We start from the raw sequence: 22,973 nt of genomic DNA on the forward strand, positions 1-22,973 counted from the left end.
TATGATGAATTTGAGATTTTCATTTGTTGTCATTTGTAATCATCAAAATTAAACGAAATAAACATTTGAAATATATGAGTTTGTATGTAATGTATGAATATAATATACAAGTTTCACTTTTTAAATGGAATTACTGAAATCAATCTACTTTTTCCATGATATTCTAATTTTATGACCAGCACCTGTATGCAGGAAGTTTTATGCCCTCTTTGACACCCTCCTGTGCAGGTGTGAAGCTGGCTCTCTCACTCAACCTGAACCTCATTGTATGTATGTGTGTGTGTGGATGTGTGTTACTGCCTCGCTGACCTGACACAGAAATGACGCATACACATCTGTAACCAGTTACCACACAGTTAAAACCTTATTGCATCATCCAGCATCTCCTCACACTCTCTCTCTTATCATCTATTTCCATATTAAAAGTCAGAGTGAAGCATCACATTCTGTTATCCTTCAGGACTAATGCTCAACTACAAAGAAACCTAACAGCACAGGTAGTTAACAGATAACAAATGTTATCAAATTAACCCTCTCATCTCTTTTCCGAAGGGAGCTGAAGGGTGTTGTGGTGAGTCTGAGCTCAGATAGTCATCTACTGTGCTCATATATGGGTACAGACCCCTCCTTCTTCTCAACACCCAAAGTAGATGCCAGAGAGGTTGACTATGAGCAAGTGGATGTGGAGATGAAGAAACTACAGAGGTTCATTAGAGAGGCCACCCGGACTCAAGGTAGGAGGTTATTAGAAATCTCCTAATTAACAAAATGCAACTACTTATTACTTACTACTTTATACAAAATCAAAATATTCTAATCAAGTGATTGCAAAAATTTTTATTGAATTTCCTTGAGCATAAAGTAAACTGTCTTCAGTTAATAATCAGAAAGGAAGTTGGAATGTTTTTTTTTCTTTTGAGTTATTTATTGTTTTGAGTCACAAGTTACAAATGGTTTGAAAATGTTTTCTGACAGATTATCTCATTCGATAGCTTACATTTATGAAATACAGACAGAGAAACATCAGTTGTTCATTGTTGACCTCTGCCAAGGAGGTATATGTTTTCAGTAGCATTTATTTGTTTGTACAAGATTACTCAAAAAGTAATGAACAGATTTTGATGGAAATTTTCAGGAAATGTTAAAGTTATCACAAAGAACAAATGAATAAATGTTGGTGGTGATCAGGATCACGATCTGAATACTACAAATTTTAATGACCCTATGGCCTAGGTAGAGGTTTGCACTCTCAGAGCTTCAACATACAGTGATGACATCACATGATGACATCACATGATGATTATATTATTAGTCCCATTATGACACCACAATGATAATGGGTCTTGGCAGAGGTTTACGCTCTCCAAGTGCTTCTAGTTTCCTCTGTTTTTGTTTGCATGTGTGTAAGTGTGGAAGCTTATATTTACAGTGTGTGTAATGTAAGCCAGTTGGTGAAGACTTTAATTAAAGGCTGCTCCTTGTGTCCCTGAAAACATACATTTTTGAAATGCGTGTGGCCCCACATAGAGTTAAACCTCATACCCTGGTGGTGGTGGTGCCCTCCTTTTCCTGGTTTTTGTATGGAGCATGGCTCAAAATTTCAGCAGGGTTAGATTCCACCAACAGATTGTGTTATATTCTCTAAACTGCATGGAAGTAATAATATAACAAAAATATAATATAATAACAAAATAAAGAAAATGTTTTATTCATTTTCCACTGAAATGTCAATTTATAAACAAACCAAGTGGTGGCGGAGGTTTGTTCTCTCAGAGTTCCTCAACATACAGTGATGACATCACATGATGATGATGTCATTATTCCCATAATGACAGCACAATCATAATGGGTCTTGGCAGAGGTTTGTGCTCTCTTTGTGCTTCCAGTTTTAAAATGTATTTCTCTTGTTTTAGACATCCTTCCCAAAACAGACTCAGTGGAGGACATGTCCATCACAGCCACTGTGTCCTCCAGCCTGGACAAACCATCGGTAAACAAACACACTCAACACACCTTTTTATTTACACAATAATAACCACATAATTGTTCATTCTGTTAATTCTTCTTCACAGCAAGCTCTTATCCAAGATGTTGATGGTCTGCCTGTCCCTTCAGTGACTGTACAGGTAAGTCATCAATTATTTTCTTTATTCTCATACACATTTCTCTCATGGAGAAATATAAATAATTCACTTAGTATTATCTTCTCGTCAGGTGAAAATAAAGGCCAAATCTGCACTACAGTCATCTAAGCTGTCCATTTGTGTCCAGCCACCGTTGGCTGTCACTCAAGACCAGTTTGTCCTGGAGCCTATGGGTCAGTCAACTGCACTTCTTTCTGTGTTTATTTGTGTTTGATTAATCTGTTTCTTTAAGTTATTGTTTGATCTGTGTTTTATATATATTTGACCTCCCTCAAGGAGGTATATGTTTTCAGTAGTGTTTATTTGTTTGTCTGTGCCCAAAAAGTAATGAATTGATTTTGATGAAATTTTCAGTAAATGTAGAAGTTATCACAAAAAAAAACAAAATGATTAAATTTAGGCAGTTATGGAGATTGGGATCCAGCTCCTACAGTGTTTTAATGACCCTATGGCCTAGGCAAAGGTTTAGAGTTCCTCAACATACAGTGATGACATCATCATCATGTGATGTCATCATTGATCCGTCTCATTATGATAATGGGTGATGGGGGAGGTTTGCGCTCTATGAATGTTTCTATATTCTACACTGTTATGCAGCACCCCATTTGATGCAAGTACAAAGTTCAAAACTTTCTTATTTATTAAATACTTCTGTGACTAAAGGGTTTTGTCTTCCATTGGGTGGTTAGCTCCTAATTCTTGTGTAATTTGTTTGAGTTACTTTATCTTACCTTACACTGCACTTTTTTTGCTCCTCCAAAGTAATAATAAACCAAATCTAACAACTTCCTGAATAAGAAAAGATGCCTCAAGATATAAGTAATCTGCCCCAAGCTTGATTTGTATAAACACAGTCAAAGCAGGTTTATTTCATCCATAATTTTTTTTTATTATTATTATTTTCACTTTAGATCTTAGCTGGTTGTCTTTTAATCTACAGATTCATCACAATAAGAGCATAAATCTCGCTCAAAAATATTAGGTCACATATCAAAGGCTACATGTTATTCTGACACAGTGTGGATAGTGTTGGCAATTATTTTTGAAGTCATGCAGTCATTCATTTTACTATCAGAAAATTGCTCTTTTTTTTACTGTAATTCCAAAACTGCTCCTGACAAACTATCATCCATCACAGAGGAGTAGACACCAAGTTCTTTGAAAGGACCAGAGTGGATTGTGAATTTATGATTTCAAGATGTGAGTAGCTCTCTGAGGCAGCTGGAGCATCATCCATTTGTCCAAAGGCCTGATTCAAAGTGACCACTGCTTCCCTGTGATTCATGATCCGTGGATACAGAAATGTAATGTGTTTTACCACAGTGAATTCTTATCTATACATATACTGTACATGACCTCTACAACTGTTAATGCAAGCATGATGGGCTTGTTGCACCGTGCAGTACATTTCTTGTAAGTTTGTTTATTTTTCCTCTATAATAATTGCAATTAATAGTCATTATAACTAATATTACTGTTTTTTAATCTCTATTTAGAATCTGTCACATTTTAGGCAAATGTCAAACTTTCTGCTCCAGCTGTAATTATTATTTAACATAAACATTTGTGGTCCTGTGCGCTTATTCTAAATAACCTTAATATACACATAATATTAATTCTCATTTTTAAGTACAGGTTTGCTATAGTGTTAAAATGTACAGTGCATGTGGGCCAAAATTGTGCATGATTTTTTATTATTATTTATAACCTTCTATATCAGGATATAAACTTCAGCCTTGAATAAAACTTGGTTTGGTTTGGGAAACACTGTATGAGCAATAGCCTTCTAGGACTTAGCAGACAATGAAAGAGTGCCAACAAAAACTCACAGCAAATCAAAACTACATTTATTCACAAAGATGCTTTGAAGGAATAAAAAAAACTTCTGGATATGCCTGGTTGCTCTGGTTCCTCTAAGCTTTGCTTCTTGGCAGCAGCTGTTGACTTTTCACTGTTTATGTGGAAGATCAGAGGCTGTGAGTCATTGCACTGTCACATTTACACCACTAAAGAGATGCTTTGTTTATATCAGCTTAGGTAGCGGTCAAACGGGTCAAATTCAGAAGCCTCTCTCAAGCATGTAGGCATGATACAGATATACACACTCAAGGAAATTAAATTCTTACACATCCATATCCATGGATGCTTAAACACATGCAGGTGTCTCTACAACATGTCATTACAATGTAAACACATACACTCAGAGTAAAACAGCTTTGTGTGTGTTTATGTCTTCCTACTCAGAAATTTGGCACTGGCTTTTCAGAGTCATTCAATAGCTCTTTGCTGTAGAAGATAAAAGCTGCTACATATACATACAGATGTGTCTCATTCCAGAGGGTATTATGTTGACTTAGATTTACTTTGGAGACTAAGTTCATCCTCACCGATGCTACTTCTTGTTTAAACTCAACTAAACCAAATCATTTTTACTCATTCAAACTCACACAGCCCAATTAAGTCACATTATACTTAATTCAGATAAATAGTAAGATTTAGCGTAAGTATTTCTAAAATAACAATTTGGAAACAAAAGTAGCTTTGTGTCTGAAAATTACATCCTGCTATATAAATTGTATGGAAAATGGCTGCTGAGCTGTAGATTGAATACTGTCTTGTGTAAAAGGTACAGCATGTAGTCTATCACTACTACTACCAATAATACATTCAAAATGTAATAAGTGGGTAATACCAGGAAAATGCAAACCTCCACCTAAGCCATAGGGTCATTAAAAAGTTGTAGGAGCCAGATTCTGATGCCATTCACCACCAAACTTTAATCTTTGTTCTTTGTGACAACTTCATCGTTTCATGAAAATGTCATCAAAATCTGTTCATTATTTTTTGAGTTATCTTGTGCACAGACAAACAAACAAACAAACAAACACTACCAAAAACATATACCTCCCTGTTGGAGGTCAATAAATTGGAGGATTTATATCTTTCAGCTTTGTGGAAAATAATTTCCAAATATTAACTTGTTTTCTTGTATATAATTGGATGACACATTTACCTGACTTACAGAAAAAAAAAGAAAACCTCTATGCTCAGTTCTCTAGCTTTATGTACTGTAATAACAATTACAGTGCTGTTACACCTCCCAAGTCTGTTTGTCATTATTTTGTTTTACACTCTTTCTTTGTCTCAGCTGATCATTTTCTCTTTCCAGAATTGCAATTTCCTTATATGCTTTTTGGCCAATCTTCACAGATGTAAACACACAAAGTGCATATGCAAACAGAAAGCTCAACGGAACACTGTGTTTTTGTGCCTTTACAACAGCTGTTGTGTGTGCACTTACTGTTGCCCCATGTGTCTTTGATTTGTGTGTCCACACACTTGGTGTGTCCTCACACTTGCTAATGGTCATTATAGGTGTGAAGGTCAACTTGTCTATTTTTTTCCAAACTTTTGGCAGAAATTTGCTAGTTTATTTGACAGAAAACAAAAGACAAAAATTTAGTGATGCTTGGGTGCACACAAACCCTCATGCACACGAGGGAATGATGTGTGTAAAGAGCAGGGGAAGTAGCGCCCTCTGACTTTTATTGTTATTCCACTTTTTATTCGTCTCAGATGGAGACTCAATCCCCTGTTCACTACACACTGCCTCCTTTGTTCTGTTTCTCGTTCCCACTCGCAAGTCCTACTCCCTCCCTCTCTCCACCCATTTACTAGCCATTTCTTCTCATCTTTTCCTTTTCTGCCTCATGTCTTTCATTTGTCAATCTGTCTCACAATGTCTTTATTTCTTCCTACTCTCATATCCCTTTTTTAGTTTTCTTTAAGTCTTTCTCAAGTCTTTCTGTCCTGCATATTCTTAGTAGAAGTTTCCCTGCTTCAACAACCTGATTTAAATAGATGAGTTTGTATCAGGCTTTTGTAGAACTTGGTGACATGAAGCGAGTGTAATTCAGTCATTTGAATCAGGTGAGATGGACCAGGACAGCATCTAAAACATGCAGGACAATGGGTCTTAAGGAACAAGGTTGGGAACTTCTGAGTTGCAACATTAAGTTGTTATGTATTAGTATTTTTATTTCCAAATCTATGTTATTCAAACAAACAGATTCATCTGCACTTTTAACACTTTTAAGTGACATTTAAAAATATGTTGGTAAAGTAAAAAAATGAATAAGTAAATAAGATTCTCAAAACAATAATTAATAATTATTACTAATAATATCTAAAATGACCCAGGAAAGATTATTTTCATTCATCACAACGTTACAGTCGATTTTATACTTTTTAATCATCTCATGGAATTTTCACCATCTTGATGGGCCAGTTTCTGCTCACCCAACATATATCATTTGGTGCTTTGCTACCATAAAGAACTCTAAGTAAAACTTATAAAACCATCCTATAATGTAGAACCATTTAGAAAACAATACCCCCCCTACCACACACACACACACACACACATCATATATACCTTTCTACTTGTGTGGTATTGATCCCCATCTTCACCTCGCTTTACCTTTAACCTTTTTGAGAAAGTCAGTCATCCGTTTAACCTGAGCTGTCAAGAACTAAAACCTGAACCCTGATGGGGACAGCCTGCTGCACTTCACACACTCAGACACACAATTGACTGCCTGAACGGTGACAAGATCATTCATAACAACTCTCAGCACCACCTTTAAACTTGTGTTTTACCCAAACTGGACATGAATTGGCCTTAAAAAAGAGCAAGATACAAACAAGTGAAGTGCAACAATGGGATGTAATAGTCTATATTTTATTTGGGTAGTTTCAGACACTTTAAAATGATTCTAGTAAATTGAAGTTCATTTGGAACTTTGTGGAAGACTTACACTGCTTATTCAGATGTATGTATGTGTGAATCTTTCAAACTGAGTAATCATCAAAACATAATGCAGATAAATAAATCTTTTAAACACTGAATTATAGCAAAACGAGGCATTTTTAAAACGCCTCTCGGCCTGGGGCCTTTCTGTGTGGAGTTTGCATGTTCTTCCCATGCATGTGGAGGTTTTCTACAGGTACTCTGGTTTCCTCCCACTGACCAAAAAAATGCATGTTATGTTAACTGATAACTTGTAATTGTCCCTGGGTGTGAGTGAGAGTGTGAATGGTTGTTTGTCTCTATGTGGCCCTGTGATGGACGTCCAGCCTGTCCAGGGTGTCCCCCACCTCTTGCACAGTGACTCCTGGAGATAGACACCAGATCCCTGCGACTCAGAAAGGAAAAGTGGGTCGAGAACATGGATGGATGGATGGGTTACATCAGTCGTTACATTTACCTTTTCCAGTCTCAATATTTTAACCTTCTGTCAGAATGTTTTTCTGCTTTCAGTGTTCAGATCTGTATTTTCAACATTACAGTACAGATCCTATTGTTTTTAAACCCTTAATAAGTAGCAGAGATGACAGCTAAATAACAGTAAAGATAAACGGAAACTGAAAAAAGTGCAGGGATTTAGGTTAAAATCAGGAAAAGCTTCATGAAAGACGTTCATGGGTGAAAAAAAGTGCAGAAACAGTGAAGAAATGGCAAACACTTGGTGAAGGTGAAAAAAAAGATCTTGAAAATTCAAAAAAAAAAAAAAAATTGAAGGAAAGTTAAAGGCAAGGAGAGGTACAGTAGTAAAGCAGGGGATTTCAGTCTACTTTATGGAGTTTGTTTTTGTTGGAAGGGGTGCTAATGGCCTAATGTGCCTGAAAACACTGGGACCAGTCTGAACAGTCTCAGTGCGTCGGAGTCAGACACATTACCTGGTGTGCACAGGTTTGATGCCCAGAGCACTGCTCTGACCTGACCAGATGCTCCTGAATATATGATGAAAAGCTGAAGAAGGAAGAAAAAAAAAAACTGAGAAAGAAAAAAGAGAGGAAAAGGGATTACTGTGTGTCTTCTTTGGCCTTGTTTGTTAGTCTTAGCTGGACTGAAAACACTTAAAGCACTTAAACCCGTCTGACCAGCGTGACCTCCAAGGTACAGGGGTTAAAAGCCTTCTGTTGACAGACAGAATGACAAGGAGGGAGGGGGCAAGAGCGGCAAAAAGAAGGCCTTAAGAAATGAGGTGGAGGATAGCGAGAAACAGTAAAGATGCTGTTTGCAGAAGTGGGAGAAAAACTGAAAAGAATCAAAAAGTAGTATTAAAGTAATAGTTAGGGATGTGCATTTTAAGCAGAAACACTTCAAATTTCTTGGTAAATATTCAGTTTTTCTTTGAATATTTGACTGCCCCATCCCCACACCCACTGTCCATCAATTGTAATCGTATTAGTATTATTATTATTATTTAGCACAACCAATCAGTACATGTTAGTTACAGTTTGGGCTGGTCATTATTGTTATTTAACTTTGTTTTGTTTTCCGGACAGCCTCTTGGCTCTGATGACACATTTGCTTGTGAGAAATAGTGTTAGGTCACAACTGTAAAAAAACAAACACATTTTTTAAATTTATTTTGGTTTATTTTTTTGTTTTGTTTTGTTTTTTTTATAGATTAAAATTGTATTAAATGTAGGCAAGGATGGAAATGAAAAGTATTTCAGAAGAAAACATGGATGATGAGTAGAAGAAAGAGTGTAAGAGGAGCATGTCGAGAAGATTTCTGCTTTTATGCTGTTGACCTTCCCCTTTTTCAGTTTAATGAGGTTAACTCTTCTTTGATCTTTTTTCCTTTATCTTGCATCTTCCTGATGTCTGTTTAAATAAGCTGGTCTTGCTATTAGCTTTATTTGTGTGTGCATGTTTAAAGTCATCTGTTTTTTGTTTTGTTTTTTCTCATTCTATTTTACAGTTGAAAATTCACAAATGGTACACATATTCAAAAACTTTTCCGCCCAGTCCCCTCACTTTTAGAAATTACACACACTTGTATATGCATTAGGACAAAAACACATTGATACTTGGTCTTCAGTCACCTGTAACAGACCGGGCCCAGAAACATCACGCCCCATTACACCACCACACCGCCCTGTGTGTGTATGTGTGTGTGTGCGTGTGTGACTGCATGGAGCCATTAGCTGTAATATATCCTTTCCTCTCTGTCTGTATTTGATCCCTGCATTTTCTCCCCAGCTTTCTGTTCCTGCCCTCTCTGTTGGTTTTCGGGCATTTGAAAGGAAGCTACAAGTCATCGCCCCTCTCTCATGCTGCATATAATTTCAGTCTTCTGTTTACCCTCACATACACTTTCACACGCACACACACAGGTTGAAGTTCTGGTTAAATTTGTAATTCCCTGTCCTCACGTAGCATGCTGATGCTTAATGTAGGTTCTCTGTGTACATTAGGAGATCTGTTTAAGATCAGGCTTACTGTATCCTGTTCTGTCAACAACTTAAAAATGCTGACTCTCTGAGGTGTGTGTGTGCGTGTGTGTGTGTGTTTTGTTAACAAGCCTGTTTCCTTGTTCATTATTCAATGTCTTTCTTTATAAAATAACTTGAGTGTTTCTGTTGTAGAAAAAAAAAGAAAATTCAATCAACCACATTCACATTTGTAATGACACAAAGAGACTTTTGTAGAGTCACACACAACAGATTTCTGAAAAAATAAAGAAAAAAGGCAGACAAAAAGCAAGAATAATTTTAACTACATGCTTCAGAGTTGATCAAAATGTTAACTGTGGAGCCAAAGCAAATTATAATTTAGCTCTGTGATGATTTTTTATTGAACTTTTCTTCTTCCTCAGTGGCTCATTTGTTTAAAATTTAAACTTCCAATTTAAAAAACAAGCTCTTCAAAATCTTACCACCAGTCCTGATTATCTAATCAGAATCATACTTTTCATGCCTCTGAAGTGTTCATGAAACTGCTTTAATGAGAAAGCTAATATGTGTTGGGACTAATGAAATAACTTATTGTGTAAGATTAATAAGATTATTGGACCACACACTTAAAAAAAAAACAAAAACAACAAAACATTGTCTGAACATCACCTCACTTATCTGACTGTTCTTCCTCTGCTTCATTTTTTTTAAACCACCTGTCTTCTTTTAGCTGTTCAAAAATGTATGAATGGCTTGTAAAAGTAGCATTAGGATATGATATCAAGACCTACACCTGGAGTCAATTTAAAGGGAACCGACAGCAGTAAACACTGAGTGATAAGAAGTACTGACTTTTAATGGTGTACAGTATTGCCAACATTAAGTTCCATCCATCCAGCCATCCAGCCAGCCATTTTCTTTACCCTCTTTTCCTTTTTGGGTCACCGGGGGAACTGCAAATTATCTCCAGCAGTCACTGCGTAAGAGGCTGGGTGCACCCTGGACAAGTCGCAAGTCCATCGCAGCGCCACATAGAGACAAACAATTAAGCATTAGGTTTTGTAAAACCTAAATTTTGTAAAATAATACATGAAATATATATATGTTACTTCAAATGCCTAGACATATTAAAAAAATTAAAAAAGAACTTCATGGGTGCAGAATATTTCTTGATTGCTAACATGTTGTCATTTAAATTCATTCAGAGATGCTTACAGAAAAAAAAAAATCAATTAAATTGTACAATGTGCTTCATGTTCCACTCAAATATTTAAAACAACTATAATTGCATATTTCAGTTTTGAGAACGCAGACACTTACACGGTAGAGAAAAAGTCAACATTTTATCGTGTATAACATTAACACATCCTTGTTCTCTATCTTCAGGTGTTGGTTCAACCAAAGAAGTAGTCTTTTCGGCTTTCCTCAATGGCCGCTACCCCCCTGCTGACCTGACAGGAGACATCATTGTGTCCTATCTGTCCCCCACAGGTAAAAGGCATTTGTAATATTCCTCATACCAGTTTCTAGGCGTTAATGTTTAATTTCAACTGAAGCTCATATTTAGATTAAAAACATTTACTTATATACATAAATATATATGTGCTTTTTCTTCTCATTTATTTCCTCTTTTTCATGATTCACTGGTGATAATAAGTTTCACAGATAAAAAAAGCTCAACTCTGAACTATACAACATAATCTTAAAAAGCAAAAAACAAAACATAAAAGAAAACGATGCATTTCATTAAATTTTAATTTGGTTATGAATTGAACATAGCATCTCCTGGAGCTCTTTAGTTCTGTACGCCATTGGATACACTGAGCATTCTTTTTTTAAAGCAGTAATTTAAACACCCTGCCTTCAGCAGCACTTAGAGGTGTCTCAATGCACTGACTGGCTTTACAGTTTATCTTCTTTCTTTTGTTACTGTAGTAAAGTGTAAACTTGGATCTACCAATGGCTCTGACGCAAGATGTTGATTTTTTTTCCCCTGGTAGGAGGTATTGGTGTATATATGATATTTAAGCAATCACACTTAGTGGGTTTACTTTTCATATTAGACACTTCGCCATCAACATCCAAAGTGAATACAAGAGTTTCAACAAAGTGTCTATTTCTCTTTCTAAATTTTCTGTAGCCTTTAGAGTTTTTATTTCTCTATTTTTTTCCCAAAAAAATTAAAGTTGAAACATGATGATAAGGAATTTCTTTCATAAGTCACAAATTCTTTGCAATATTTGCCAAATCAAGACAACGTATTATAATGCAGTCATTAGGTCATGGCATATTGTATTTCACATCAATGTTAAACGCTATGGCATGTAAGATTATACAGAGTGTGTTCAGTGTCAAGTCAAGTTTATGTTTATATATAGAGCGCATTTATTAAACAACCTTCCATAACCAAACTGATGTACAAAGAGTAAGGTATAAATAATAATTGATATAAGCAATAAGGATGAACTCAAACACAAGAAGATACCATAAAAATATATACTTGCACAATAAAGGTCAAGATGTCAACCAAGACTAAAAGCCAGGGAAAAAAAGTGTTTTAAGCATAATTTACAAAGGCAGGTGTTTCCACTGAAATGGCTCTGTCTCCTCTGTTTTTGAGTTGGGAACATCCAAGAGCAGCTGATCTGTGGACAATAGCTCTCTGGCAGTGTAAACGTGTAGAAGTTGAGACAGATAAGATGGTGCCATATAATTAAGTGTATAAGAACGTTTTAACTAGAATGAGTGTTAGCCTACAAATTGGTACAAAGTTAACAACTCTCTAAGCATTTCCAGTGTTGTGTGACAGCACTGTACACCATCTGCTGAACTGGAGTACTGTAATGACATTTGGGCTCATTCCAGACAAGCTAAGTTCATCCCCTCTCTGCTCATAGGCATCTGTTTCCAGGACCTGCAATATTTCTGGAAGATATAACTTTCCAAAGCAACAAAACCACTCCTTAGTTTAAATGTCACAGCCCTCCTTTAAAAAAAAAAAAAAAAAAGCATTTGTTCGGAAATCAGGTCATACAAGAATTTGTGTTTGTGTGCTATTGTTTCCCTTGGAGTACATTTGCTTTGGCAGGCCTCCGTTGGTGGAGCAGTTTTTCCTTCCCAGAAGCACATTTAATGTGAAATGTCTGGAAATATTGGGAAGTCTTTCTGTCTTGTTACAGGTTATTGTGATGCTAAAAATAGTTGGAAAAAAAAAGAGGAGTCTGGAGTATTTCAGTTGGCTTAAAAGTCAAGCAGCTTGTAGAGTGTGGGTAGAAAACTTATTCTATTTCCTGGAAGGGACTTGCTGGTCTGTAAGCATTAGAAAAGTCCCATTAAAAATTAGCTGCAGATGGCGCACAATGAAAGGGTCAAAGGAAAACAAGGTGAAATTTAAAACTAGGTAGGAGCTAGACTCAGATATATATATATATATATATATATATATATATATATATATATATATATATATAAAAAGGTGTGGATCAAAAAATGAGACAATGTGAAAGCCAATACCCTCATGTCAGGAAAGAAGAAAGAAAATAAGTAAAATAGGTTATGTAAAAACAAATGTCTTTGACATTTACTCTGTTGTCAACAACATTTCAAAAACCCCAAAACGTATTAATTGCTGCTTTTTAGGATTTAAAAAACACTTCTAAAAAGTTGTCAAATTATACACAAAACTGTAAATATAATAGCAGTTAATGCAACTGGAGTGCAAATAATTATCAGGCAAAGTAGCTGATTATTGTCCTGCAACACTGTTCATGTTTAAGCAACTTTTTCTAAATGTGGTACCATTTGGAAAGCTGCAACATTCACCAGTAACATACACGCAAGCTATCGAACATCTGATTCATGACAACCAATGCCCTATAGACCTCACAGGTTTATGTACAGCTGGGATTTTTAGCGCTTTATTTATATACCTTCTGCTGCTGTCTTGTGAAATATTGTTGATCAAATCTGAATGTATGAACAAACAATCATATTTGCTGTACATCATACTTTTCCACTATTTTAATAAAAGCCTGTTTTTTTTGGTCTGAAACACATGTGGTAAATTCTGCAATGAACCATTTTGTGGAGTCATATCCCATGGTGACATACAAAGTGGTCCTTAAAAGCATGTGTGCAAATGTAAGAGAGGGTGGTTGTAATTTCTCGGTTGTGTGTTCCTCCGGTGCTAATCTGCAGTAATGCCTCATCACCGCTTATCCCTGAATATGCTGTTCTGGCTTGGGAGGAATGCATCACTTTGTATTCACTGCCACCCAGGGGTGATGATTACGCCTTCACATCACCCACCCAGCATAACCCAATCCCACCCTGAGGCTACTGTGTCCTTCTTTAAGCTCTACAAAGGATTTGACATTTAAGAAGACTGTTGACTTTTTAAAACCTTCAAAGGAGGCTTGATGATGGCAAGAGTCGTTACAATCTAGAAGGAATTTCATTAGTGCCCCTCTGTGATTTCCCTAAGACTCTGAGAGTGGGCTTTACACAAACACACTTGAGAGGGATCAAGTGGTCAAGTTGGCATTTAGAGAACATTGTTAGTTCACATACACAATGGGTATTTTCATCTCAGCTGTGAACACTAGGGTGCAACTGTACTGATACTTTCCATAAAACACGGCCAGTCATGATTCATTGGTTGCTAAGCCAGATTGTGTGGAAACTGAAGAAGCTAGCTGGCAGTCTTTATTGTTTTCTCTGTTTTTTGAGCTTCCAGAGTGACCAGCATCTTCACATGCTGATGTCTCCTACAGCTGCAGCATTTTGTTAGAACGTCTGTCTTTTGACAACCAGGTCTAAAATCTGTTTTTCAAGAAATTTCTGTAGGTATACCTTGTTTCTGCCATGCTGGTCTTGTTCTCTGTTTTTGTTGACAGTGAGCACTATGCAACCAAGGTTTTGTAACAGATTTGGCAGGGGGAAAGAGTTGCAAGCCAAGGAACATGCTTCCTTTTGGTTTTTTTTTTTCAGAGATAGATCAACTTTAATCTTTTATTCCACCATAGTTCTTTTACACTTGACATGGAAGAAGGGCATCTGAAGTTCAAACAGAGACATGTGAAATGGCTAAAGTGATTCAAGGACTCAAACCCTAGACATTTCTCTCACAAGTCACAAAAAAGCATTACCATCAAAGTAACATTTTTGATATATGTTAAATTGTCCATAATTTAGAATTTTCTGTAGCTGTAATTTGCACAGAAAATGTGCTGAGGAAACACCAAACAGAGGAAGGAGAAAAAGAATAAGACATTTTAAGCCTTATAAAAAGCGTTCAATCCCTAGTTAATTACACAAAAGAGTGAGTATTTTCTCAACCATCTTATTTTTTTATTGATAAAATAATGACCCACAGTCATGAAACTTAAAACTTTTCTTTTCTTAGCTTCAGCTGATGGATCCAGAGTTTTACTCATTTCAGCCAGTTTAGCAGCCAGTTTGTGTATATGGTGTGTTTGCTGTGAGAACTTTCCTGCTTCATTTCATGTCTGTTATGTTAAGGCAGAGCTTTCACTCAAAATTGGTTTCTTTGGTTTGCTCATTTTTTTCTCCCTTATTTATGTTGTTTTAGCCTTTTTATTTCTTTTTTTACTCCTTCAATTTTACTTTCTGGTTTTTATTTGGCAGTGAACAGTTATAATCTGAGCCTAAGACAAAGTCTACATTTCCAGATTCCTTAATACTGTTTTATTTTGGGTGATTTTAATCTATTTCCCAAAGCAAAAACTGATGTTAAAGAGAGGATTTTCGGTCTGTCTGTATGCCTGTTTGTCTGTAGGTATGTATGATTGTTTACAACTGTTTTATAACACATGGAGCCAATACTGGATCAGTAAAATGTCACAAATAGAAAAGGAAACCCTTTATTGAAGTCAGAAAAATGACAGGCAACGGTGAAATAACAGCTAGGAAGATTGAGATTTGGTCAGTTTTAGTGGTCTACTCAATTGTGAGAAGTACAGACATATAATCAAACTAGCAGCACAATCAGGAAAGTGTCTCATCCTTTTGTAACAATAAAACATATACACTTTTAACTCAGAATTAAAAGCTTTTTCTATGCTTCTTTAAACTCTAGTTTCAGCATTTTTGAGTCAGTCTGCACAGTTGATCAAAATGTTTACAACAGCCTACCTGCCAAAATGATACTTGGCATTTAGGTCAAATAGTTGAATTATTACATCCTCAGTACTATGAACTATTTAGCAGTTGATATAAACATTTTAAAATGAAATCTGATCTACTGAATAAATTCAGAAATGGTCTGACACAAGAGACAATAACCAAGCCAGAGATTGAACAGGAAAGCATGACTTTGATTAAGTTTAATAAAATGTGAACTTTTTCAGTCAGCGCCTCATTGCCTTTCTATTGGCCTGCAACTTATCCATCTGCTTCCCATTCACTTTCTCAGGAAATCCTTTTCGACCAATCAAATCGGAGCTCAATCTTTCAGACTTCTATCATTGTGGCTAAAAGGTTAGAGAAGCAGTAGACGGACAGTTTAAATCCCAGAGCAGCTGGGAAAACATGGCACTGAGGAGCAGGGATAAAAGATACTCTCAGTCATTTTTACAGGCTTATTACAATTTTCATTTTTTCTACCCATTTCAAAAGCTGTTTGGCATGTGGTTTTAAAACAATACTTTTTTTATTTTTATAGAGAAAAACAATGCTAATTTCTCAATTTGTCTTTTTTGAGGAAGCACAGTTTGACCCAAAATGTAAAAGAATTGAAAAGCAACAATGGTGCTTTTTAAAAAATCTGCAAGGATAGTCGTATATCTAATATTTATTTTTATAATTGTCAAATCATCAACCTTATCCCTATCCATAATCCTCATTTAACAAATAAAACTCCTACTGATTTAAACATTTTTTTGATTTGGTCATCTTACCTTATTTGAGGTTGGTTTTGCTCAATTTAAGGGCTGCATTCTCCTTCATTTGCACTTCTCAAGAGTACATGAAAGAAAAGGCAGGAGGAAGCACTTTCATGTGTTTAACATTTATGTATATCCAAATGCATTAAACTTGTATTTTTTATAGTCATGCTTTGTTAAAACATCTCTTTATCACTGGACTGACATGAATAAAAATAGACAAGTGGAGCAAAGCCACTTTATTGTGCCAAATCTTGGTTCCTCTGATCTTTCAGAATTTTTCTTTTTAACATTTAACTCTTCTCTTCCTATTTTTCACAGAGCTTAATCCCAAAGGTAAGTTGTCTGTTAGAGTTTAATAAAGTAGAAAAAGTAGAAACATGTGATGTCTTTATTAGAATGGGAAATAGATTCTGTAGATGCAAACACAGTCAATGAAAAATAAGGCTCATATTTTAACATATTAAGTGTCCTGTACACTTAGAAATGCACTGATCATCAACAAGACTCCAAATACTTTCCAGACACTCACACTGCCGTAATTACAGGAGGAAACTGCTGTCAAGTGTTTATATTCCTTTATATGTGATACTTTCTCAAGAATTACACAGACACACAGGCTCATACACATTTCCTCACTCAATGGAAAATGTAAATATTCATTTTTATCCATTTATCGTCATATACTCTATGGAGTTTGCACAGAAATATCATCTGACTCACATTCATTGCCAGAAAGAAACACGTAGACTTTTATATTTCAGCACACATTTTGACATATGTTTATCTGTCTTTGTGAGGATTTCGACAGACATTCTTTCCCTTGCAAATAACCCATTTTAATCAGAAAAGCCAAGTGTCTAATCCCATCCAGTTCCTTCACCCTAAAAACAACTTTTTACTAGCAAACCATAGAGTTACCACTAGAATAAGAATTAAGTAGTTTTCTCAACTATAACTAGACTAGGTGTACAGATGTACACGTCCCAGCAGTCATCCCCCTAGTTTTCAGACAGTGTTTGTTTTAGTTGGTCCTTCTTTGTATGTTGTGATATAAAGATGATGTCCTGCTACTATAATGGACTTTAGAAGCTCTGAAATGAGAATATGCTGACCAGAACGACACAAATGAGATATTCTGTGATGCTTCAGGTACTGTAGGTATATTTTGTTTTAGGTAAATTACAGTAAGCAATAGGGCTACATAAATTATTTTACAATTGCCTGACATCCTAATTCATAACAGAAAAAAACTAACTTGTTCATTTTTTAACAAAGAGGAGATTTTTTTTTTTTTTTTTTTCACATTAAACTTTTGCATGGAGAACAACTGACCTTCTAATGATTTCAATGCAATAAGTCACGGATTGCAGCTGCGTATGAGAAAAGGGTTTTGAGGAGTGAAGTATGCTGATTGTTTCTTTTTTATCGTTCCCCTTGTGGTTCACGCAAACATACATGCCGTGTCCACACATATGTTTGATACCTACTCAGGGATGACATCACTGCAGCTGTGGAAAGAACCTGATCCTGCACAGTGGTCCTCTACTCAAATAAACTTTATCCTCTCTTTCTCCCCATTTCTTTTACACACACTACAAACTTGCAAATACAGGCAGATTTTAACTATTTGGAATCACTCATCTAAGACAACATTCTGTGGTGGTCAGTTGCTATTTTATGTTGTTAAAGCTTAATTTCACACATCTCTCTTACTGTAAGCAGCAACCTGAAAGTTATTGCTGATAATCTTTGAGTTTAAGTGAAACTAGAGTCTTAAAAACTTACAAAAGAGATTTTTTTCAAGACGTGGTGAATTAACTGACAAATGTGCAAAGATAAACATTGTAAACTTCAGCTACTCTAACGTAAGGCTGACTCACACTGTGCAATTTTAAAAATTGTAAAGGATTTGTGCATATCACACTGAGCTTGATTTTATAAATCTTGAGAGTAAGGTCAGGTTCACACTTTAGTTTTTGGCTGTCGTAGACAACATGTTTTGTCGTGAAGGAATCGTAGTAAAGTCTTTTATCGTGAGCTTAAATGTTGTCATTCAGTGTAATAGAGTCGCTGACAGCTGATTTAGTACTCTAACAACCAAACACAACAAATATCAAGCAGTTTTAGAAATTTTCGGGGAAAATCGTGCAGAAACATTGTGCAGTCTGCTGTGTTGGACCTTTTTTTCCCAGGCTCAAGTATGTCTTCTTTTTCTCATCCTCCTCTCTGTTGTTTTAGTGTCAGAATCTGATAAGCAGTTACAAGCTTTGTACAATTTCTAAAACTGCACAGTTTGAGCCCTAACCGGTGTCACACTGTTCTGATTATGTAGTGTTTGAGATCACTGCATGACTTCTTTCTCTTAAAACAGCAACAATCTGCTGGTTTTCATTTCGGTATTTTTGTCATCACTTTTTCCATTGAAACCAGTGGATTTTATAACATTAACTTATTGGTGTTGACAAATTCTGATATTTAATATTCAGCTCCTAAGTGGGTGGCACACACCATAGTGTTTGTCTGTAAAACAGGGTTCTGTTCAGTCTCTTGTAAACAGAGGAGGAGTCATAGATGAGGAAAAATTTTAACACTGTCCAGACAGAAATTAGCACTTCATTAGGGAGGGGAAAAAAAAATCTTCCTTCATTTCTGTCGTACCATGGGCTCTTTGTAAGTCATGTCAAACTCCCTCTGCTGGCATAGATGGACTTAAAATCCATCTAGTCAAAGTTTCATGTTAAAGATTCTCAATGAAAATAATCTGTTTGTGCTTTAAATTTGTTTTGACTATGCTCAAACTCTCTTTGTCTCACTCTGCCTTAGTTCACTGACCCCAAAAATTCAACTTATGTCTTTAACAGCCCTTGAAAAAGTGTGAAAATTAATCATATACTAAAATGTCACTACTCGAAAAACAAAATAAACTGAATCTAGTTATTAAAAAGATAAATCAGGATGTCTAAAAAAGTGACACATACTGCACAAATGTCTGCCTAAATGTCAGTCAGTGTTTGTTGCTGTCTGTTAAAGTTTATTTATCATTTTAGGGTTTATAGTAAAAGTAACTGGTAAACTGCAGAAAAAGAGTTTTCTCTAAGGGTTGTCTGTTTACTGACAGTTTTATAGTGTGATTTATATTTCAACTTGGCCTCATAAAATGGTTTTTACATGCTTACGCTGATATACAGCCTCTACGCAGTGGAGTCTCAGTGCCAAAGGTGCTGATAGCTTAGGAATACTCAGAGTTAAGGTGGAAAAAGAAGGGTTTCACAAAAAATACAAACATTAAAATACTAAGTGGTTACTGGTAAACAGAAATTTAGGTCAAATAACATTTATTTTTAAGTTCCTAAATCGTTATCATTCCATCGTAATTTTCTTTTTATTGTCTATCTCATTTTTATCTCTTCTCTGTCTTCATCTTTCTTTAAATTAAATTATTCTTCTGTGGATTTTTTTGTCTTATCTTGCTTCCAGTTTTTGTTTTTCCTCCCAACAGTCATTTATAGCAGAAGGTGCAGTTTCTTTTTTAATGCATTCTTAAAATTTACATGACCGTTTCATTTGATCAACTGCAAACACAAAAGATTTATTTTTAAGTCATAGCATTTTTACATTAAGACAACAAAGAAAATTTATGTTCAGAACAAATATTCACCAAATTATGCCATTTTTTTGTTGTTCTGCACGCTATACTTTTTTTTTTCTCAGTATACCTTTCTATAGGCATCCAGTGGTTCCATGAGTTTTAATATGTTACAAAATTCAGCTGTTTGTTTGCCTTAAAACACAGTGGTTTGGCTTGACATTGGTCTGAAGTATATCTGAAGTAACTGTGGCGTTTAGTAGAGGAGTAAAATAAATGCAGAAACACTTTATGTTAAAATAAATTTCAAACATCTGTTCGGCTTTGCAGTGTTGAAGTTTCCTTTAGTAAGACAGTGAACTTACTGATGTGTGTGTGTGTGAGTGTAAGATGCAAAAAATGCTGTTTAAATGGGTGTGTGTGAATGAGAACCCCATTGAAAGCATAATGATTTGTAGAGCCTGTTCAATAGCAGAAGGCACAATGTAAGTGAGGATCATTGACCAAATATCTCATAAACTTACTGCATAATCACACTGACAAGATGTTTATGTAACCCTGTGCTGTGTTTTCTGGATGTGATTTGTTGTTTAACTATTCAGTCACCCAGAACGAAGGGTCAATGAGAAAATTAAGCAAGTGAGGAGTGAAGAAACAAAACTTCAGTCCTTCTTCCTCTTTTAGAGGTTAAACCATTTTTCTCTACCTGCATTCCTTCTGTTTGCTACTATTTTTCTTGGCTTAATTTTGTCCCTGCCTCAGTTTATGTATTTGAACTAAATTTAAATAATCACTTTGTTATTGTTTTGGCTGCTCCCTTCTTCAGGGGTTGCCACAGCGAGCAAACTCACACAAAAGATTTGCCAATTGGTTTACGCTTGCTGCCCTTCCTGCCACAACCTGGGCTTGAACCTTCAGCCTCAGGATTATAAGACCACAGCACTGACCACCAAGCTCCTGCTGCCCCAAATTTAATAATAACTGTTTGTCTGGAATGGAAAGGTGCACAGTAGTTGTAGGTTATTATTAATATCCGTAATAACGTGAAACTTTCCATAATTAAACCGTTCCTCCCTTGCAACCCAGCTGTCAATTCTCATTTTATTTCTGTTTTATTCCCTTTTTATGCTGGTTCATTTCCACCGTTTTTCCTCCTTAGCTCAGGTTTTATCCCTCTCCTGTTGTTAGCTTACCTCCTTTCCCCTGGTTACCTTGTTTCATCTTTACTCAACAACTGTTTTCCTCCATCCCTCTTTGCCCTTATTCTGTCATTCTTGCTAAATGTAGATTCCTGCCAAGCTCAGCACTGCTAAGGATCAAAATATAGTTGTCATTGGCCTTAACTTGCCTCCCTCCTTTTTTTATTTCCTCATAAAATGTTCTCCCTCTTTTTGCAAAACTTCCTCTTTGGATATCTGTGTTGATATTAAGTCCCTTGGCTCTCAGGTACTTGTTTAACCTAACCATCTGCAGCACTTACTGTGTTAACAAATGCTGGCATGAATATTGTTTGGAAAGAAAACCTCTAAGGTGATTTAGTGACCTTGTTTGATTTCACAACAGTCACATTGAGGGGAAGTGAGCTAATAATTAAACAGTGTTTATTACAAAAAGAGCATCAGTAGCACTAAATAGTGCAAAATTAATTGGTGTGTAAAATAAATTTAGTAAAAAGGAAACATTTGAGTTCTAACGTTTTTACTTTCCATAGGAGTTCCCCGGGTTCTCCAGTCCAGGTTCAGTCTTCCTCTGGCTTTAGTGTGTGTACCGTCATCTCCAGCCAAAACCACCAAGTTTAAAGTCACTGTGGACACCAACCAGCCACCAGTTGACCTCAACTCCATTTTCCGAGGTAATATTCAGACATTCGCGTCCAAACCCTCACATGTGCTGATGCAGTTCTTGGTTTCCAAAATGGTCAAGACTTTGCATTTGAATTGAGTTTACATCTGTAAACTAAAATAATTTTTGTTTAACAAGGGGAAAAAAACCCTCAGAGATTAGAAGTCTCTTTTTCAGGATTGCCCACAAGTCAGACAGCTGTGAGATTAAGAAATGTTACAACAATCAACACACAAACGTACATTATCAGTGTTTTCATCAAAATCAAAATTAGGCAAAACATCTACAACCAGATGTCTCTGCCTCCAATTCATTAGGAAGTCATTTAAAATGTTTGGACATCAAATAATGACCAAAAAAATTGTTGTTTAGAATCAACAAAAATTAAATATTTTGGCATTAGTCTTCCTTGTATATTCTAATTTCTGTATGTTTTCTATATAACAATAAAAAAAACTTAAGATATATAGCTAAATAACTATAATGATATCCAAAGCCTTCAGCTGAACTGTAAAACCTTTTGAAAAAAAGTCATTCTTGTTACTGCAAATGAAGTAACTAGTTTATCTTTTCACTTTTCATGTAGAGATTATATTTATCTTTTCTGTTCTTGAATTAATATCCAACGTTACAGACCTCTGATGTCTTATGCCACATAAAATCTCACATAACATTACAATAAATAAAACCATGCAATCACAAGGAAAATGTAGAAGTGAGATTGTGTATATATTGATATGATTAATCCTCTGTTATGTGTCTGTGTGGTTGTGTATTTATATAAATGTGTTTATGAATGTTTATTTGTGATTCTGTGTGTTTCAGCTGTGGGAACTCCTTGTCTGTTTTCCACTTATCTGACAATCAGCTACATTCAGCAGTTCTGACATCTAAACACACGCTCACTGTTCATACCGATTGTGTTTTCTTTGTGATGATGGATTTGTGTGGGCTTCTATTGTGTGTCTTTCCGAAGAGTGGGACTGTATCTTGTTCACTTTTGTTGGCGTCCTGTATCTTGATAGACTCTCTCCTATCTGTCTCATCACCTTTTTTTTTCTTCTTTCTGGCTCCCACTGCAGAGTTTTCAGCAAAAACAGAAGATAAGGATGGGAATAGTTTGGCTTTCCAGCTTCTGGCAGGAGCCAAAGTTACAGTTCTGGCCTCCAAGACCTCCCGTGAGTCTGACGGGCACTAGTTACCATGAAAGCTGGTTTAAATGTAAAAATTAACATTTTACCAGCTTCT

At 35.8% G+C, this 22,973-nt stretch overlaps 1 protein-coding gene across 4 annotated transcripts in view; it reads left to right on the plus strand.

Annotated features, from left to right (window-relative positions):
* Positions 1-22,973, plus strand: part of bbs9 (Bardet-Biedl syndrome 9) — a 131,150-nt gene that overhangs the window by 19,157 nt on the left and 89,020 nt on the right. For 3 of the 4 annotated variants that reach the window (XM_037980541.1, XM_037980542.1, XM_017428475.3), the window contains exons 10-17: positions 553-734; positions 1,914-1,990; positions 2,073-2,126; positions 2,215-2,317; positions 10,779-10,883; positions 16,616-16,630; positions 21,595-21,735; positions 22,808-22,903. In XM_037980541.1, the coding sequence (XP_037836469.1) occupies positions 553-734; positions 1,914-1,990; positions 2,073-2,126; positions 2,215-2,317; positions 10,779-10,883; positions 16,616-16,630; positions 21,595-21,735; positions 22,808-22,903 (773 nt within the window). The remainder of the gene's footprint in view (positions 1-552; positions 735-1,913; positions 1,991-2,072; positions 2,127-2,214; positions 2,318-10,778; positions 10,884-16,615; positions 16,631-21,594; positions 21,736-22,807; positions 22,904-22,973) is intronic. The other variant, XM_037980543.1, reaches the window with a different exon arrangement.

Source organism: Kryptolebias marmoratus, linkage group LG16 (assembly GCF_001649575.2).
Source record: "Kryptolebias marmoratus isolate JLee-2015 linkage group LG16, ASM164957v2, whole genome shotgun sequence".
NCBI classification, from domain to species: Eukaryota; Metazoa; Chordata; class Actinopteri; order Cyprinodontiformes; family Rivulidae; genus Kryptolebias; species Kryptolebias marmoratus.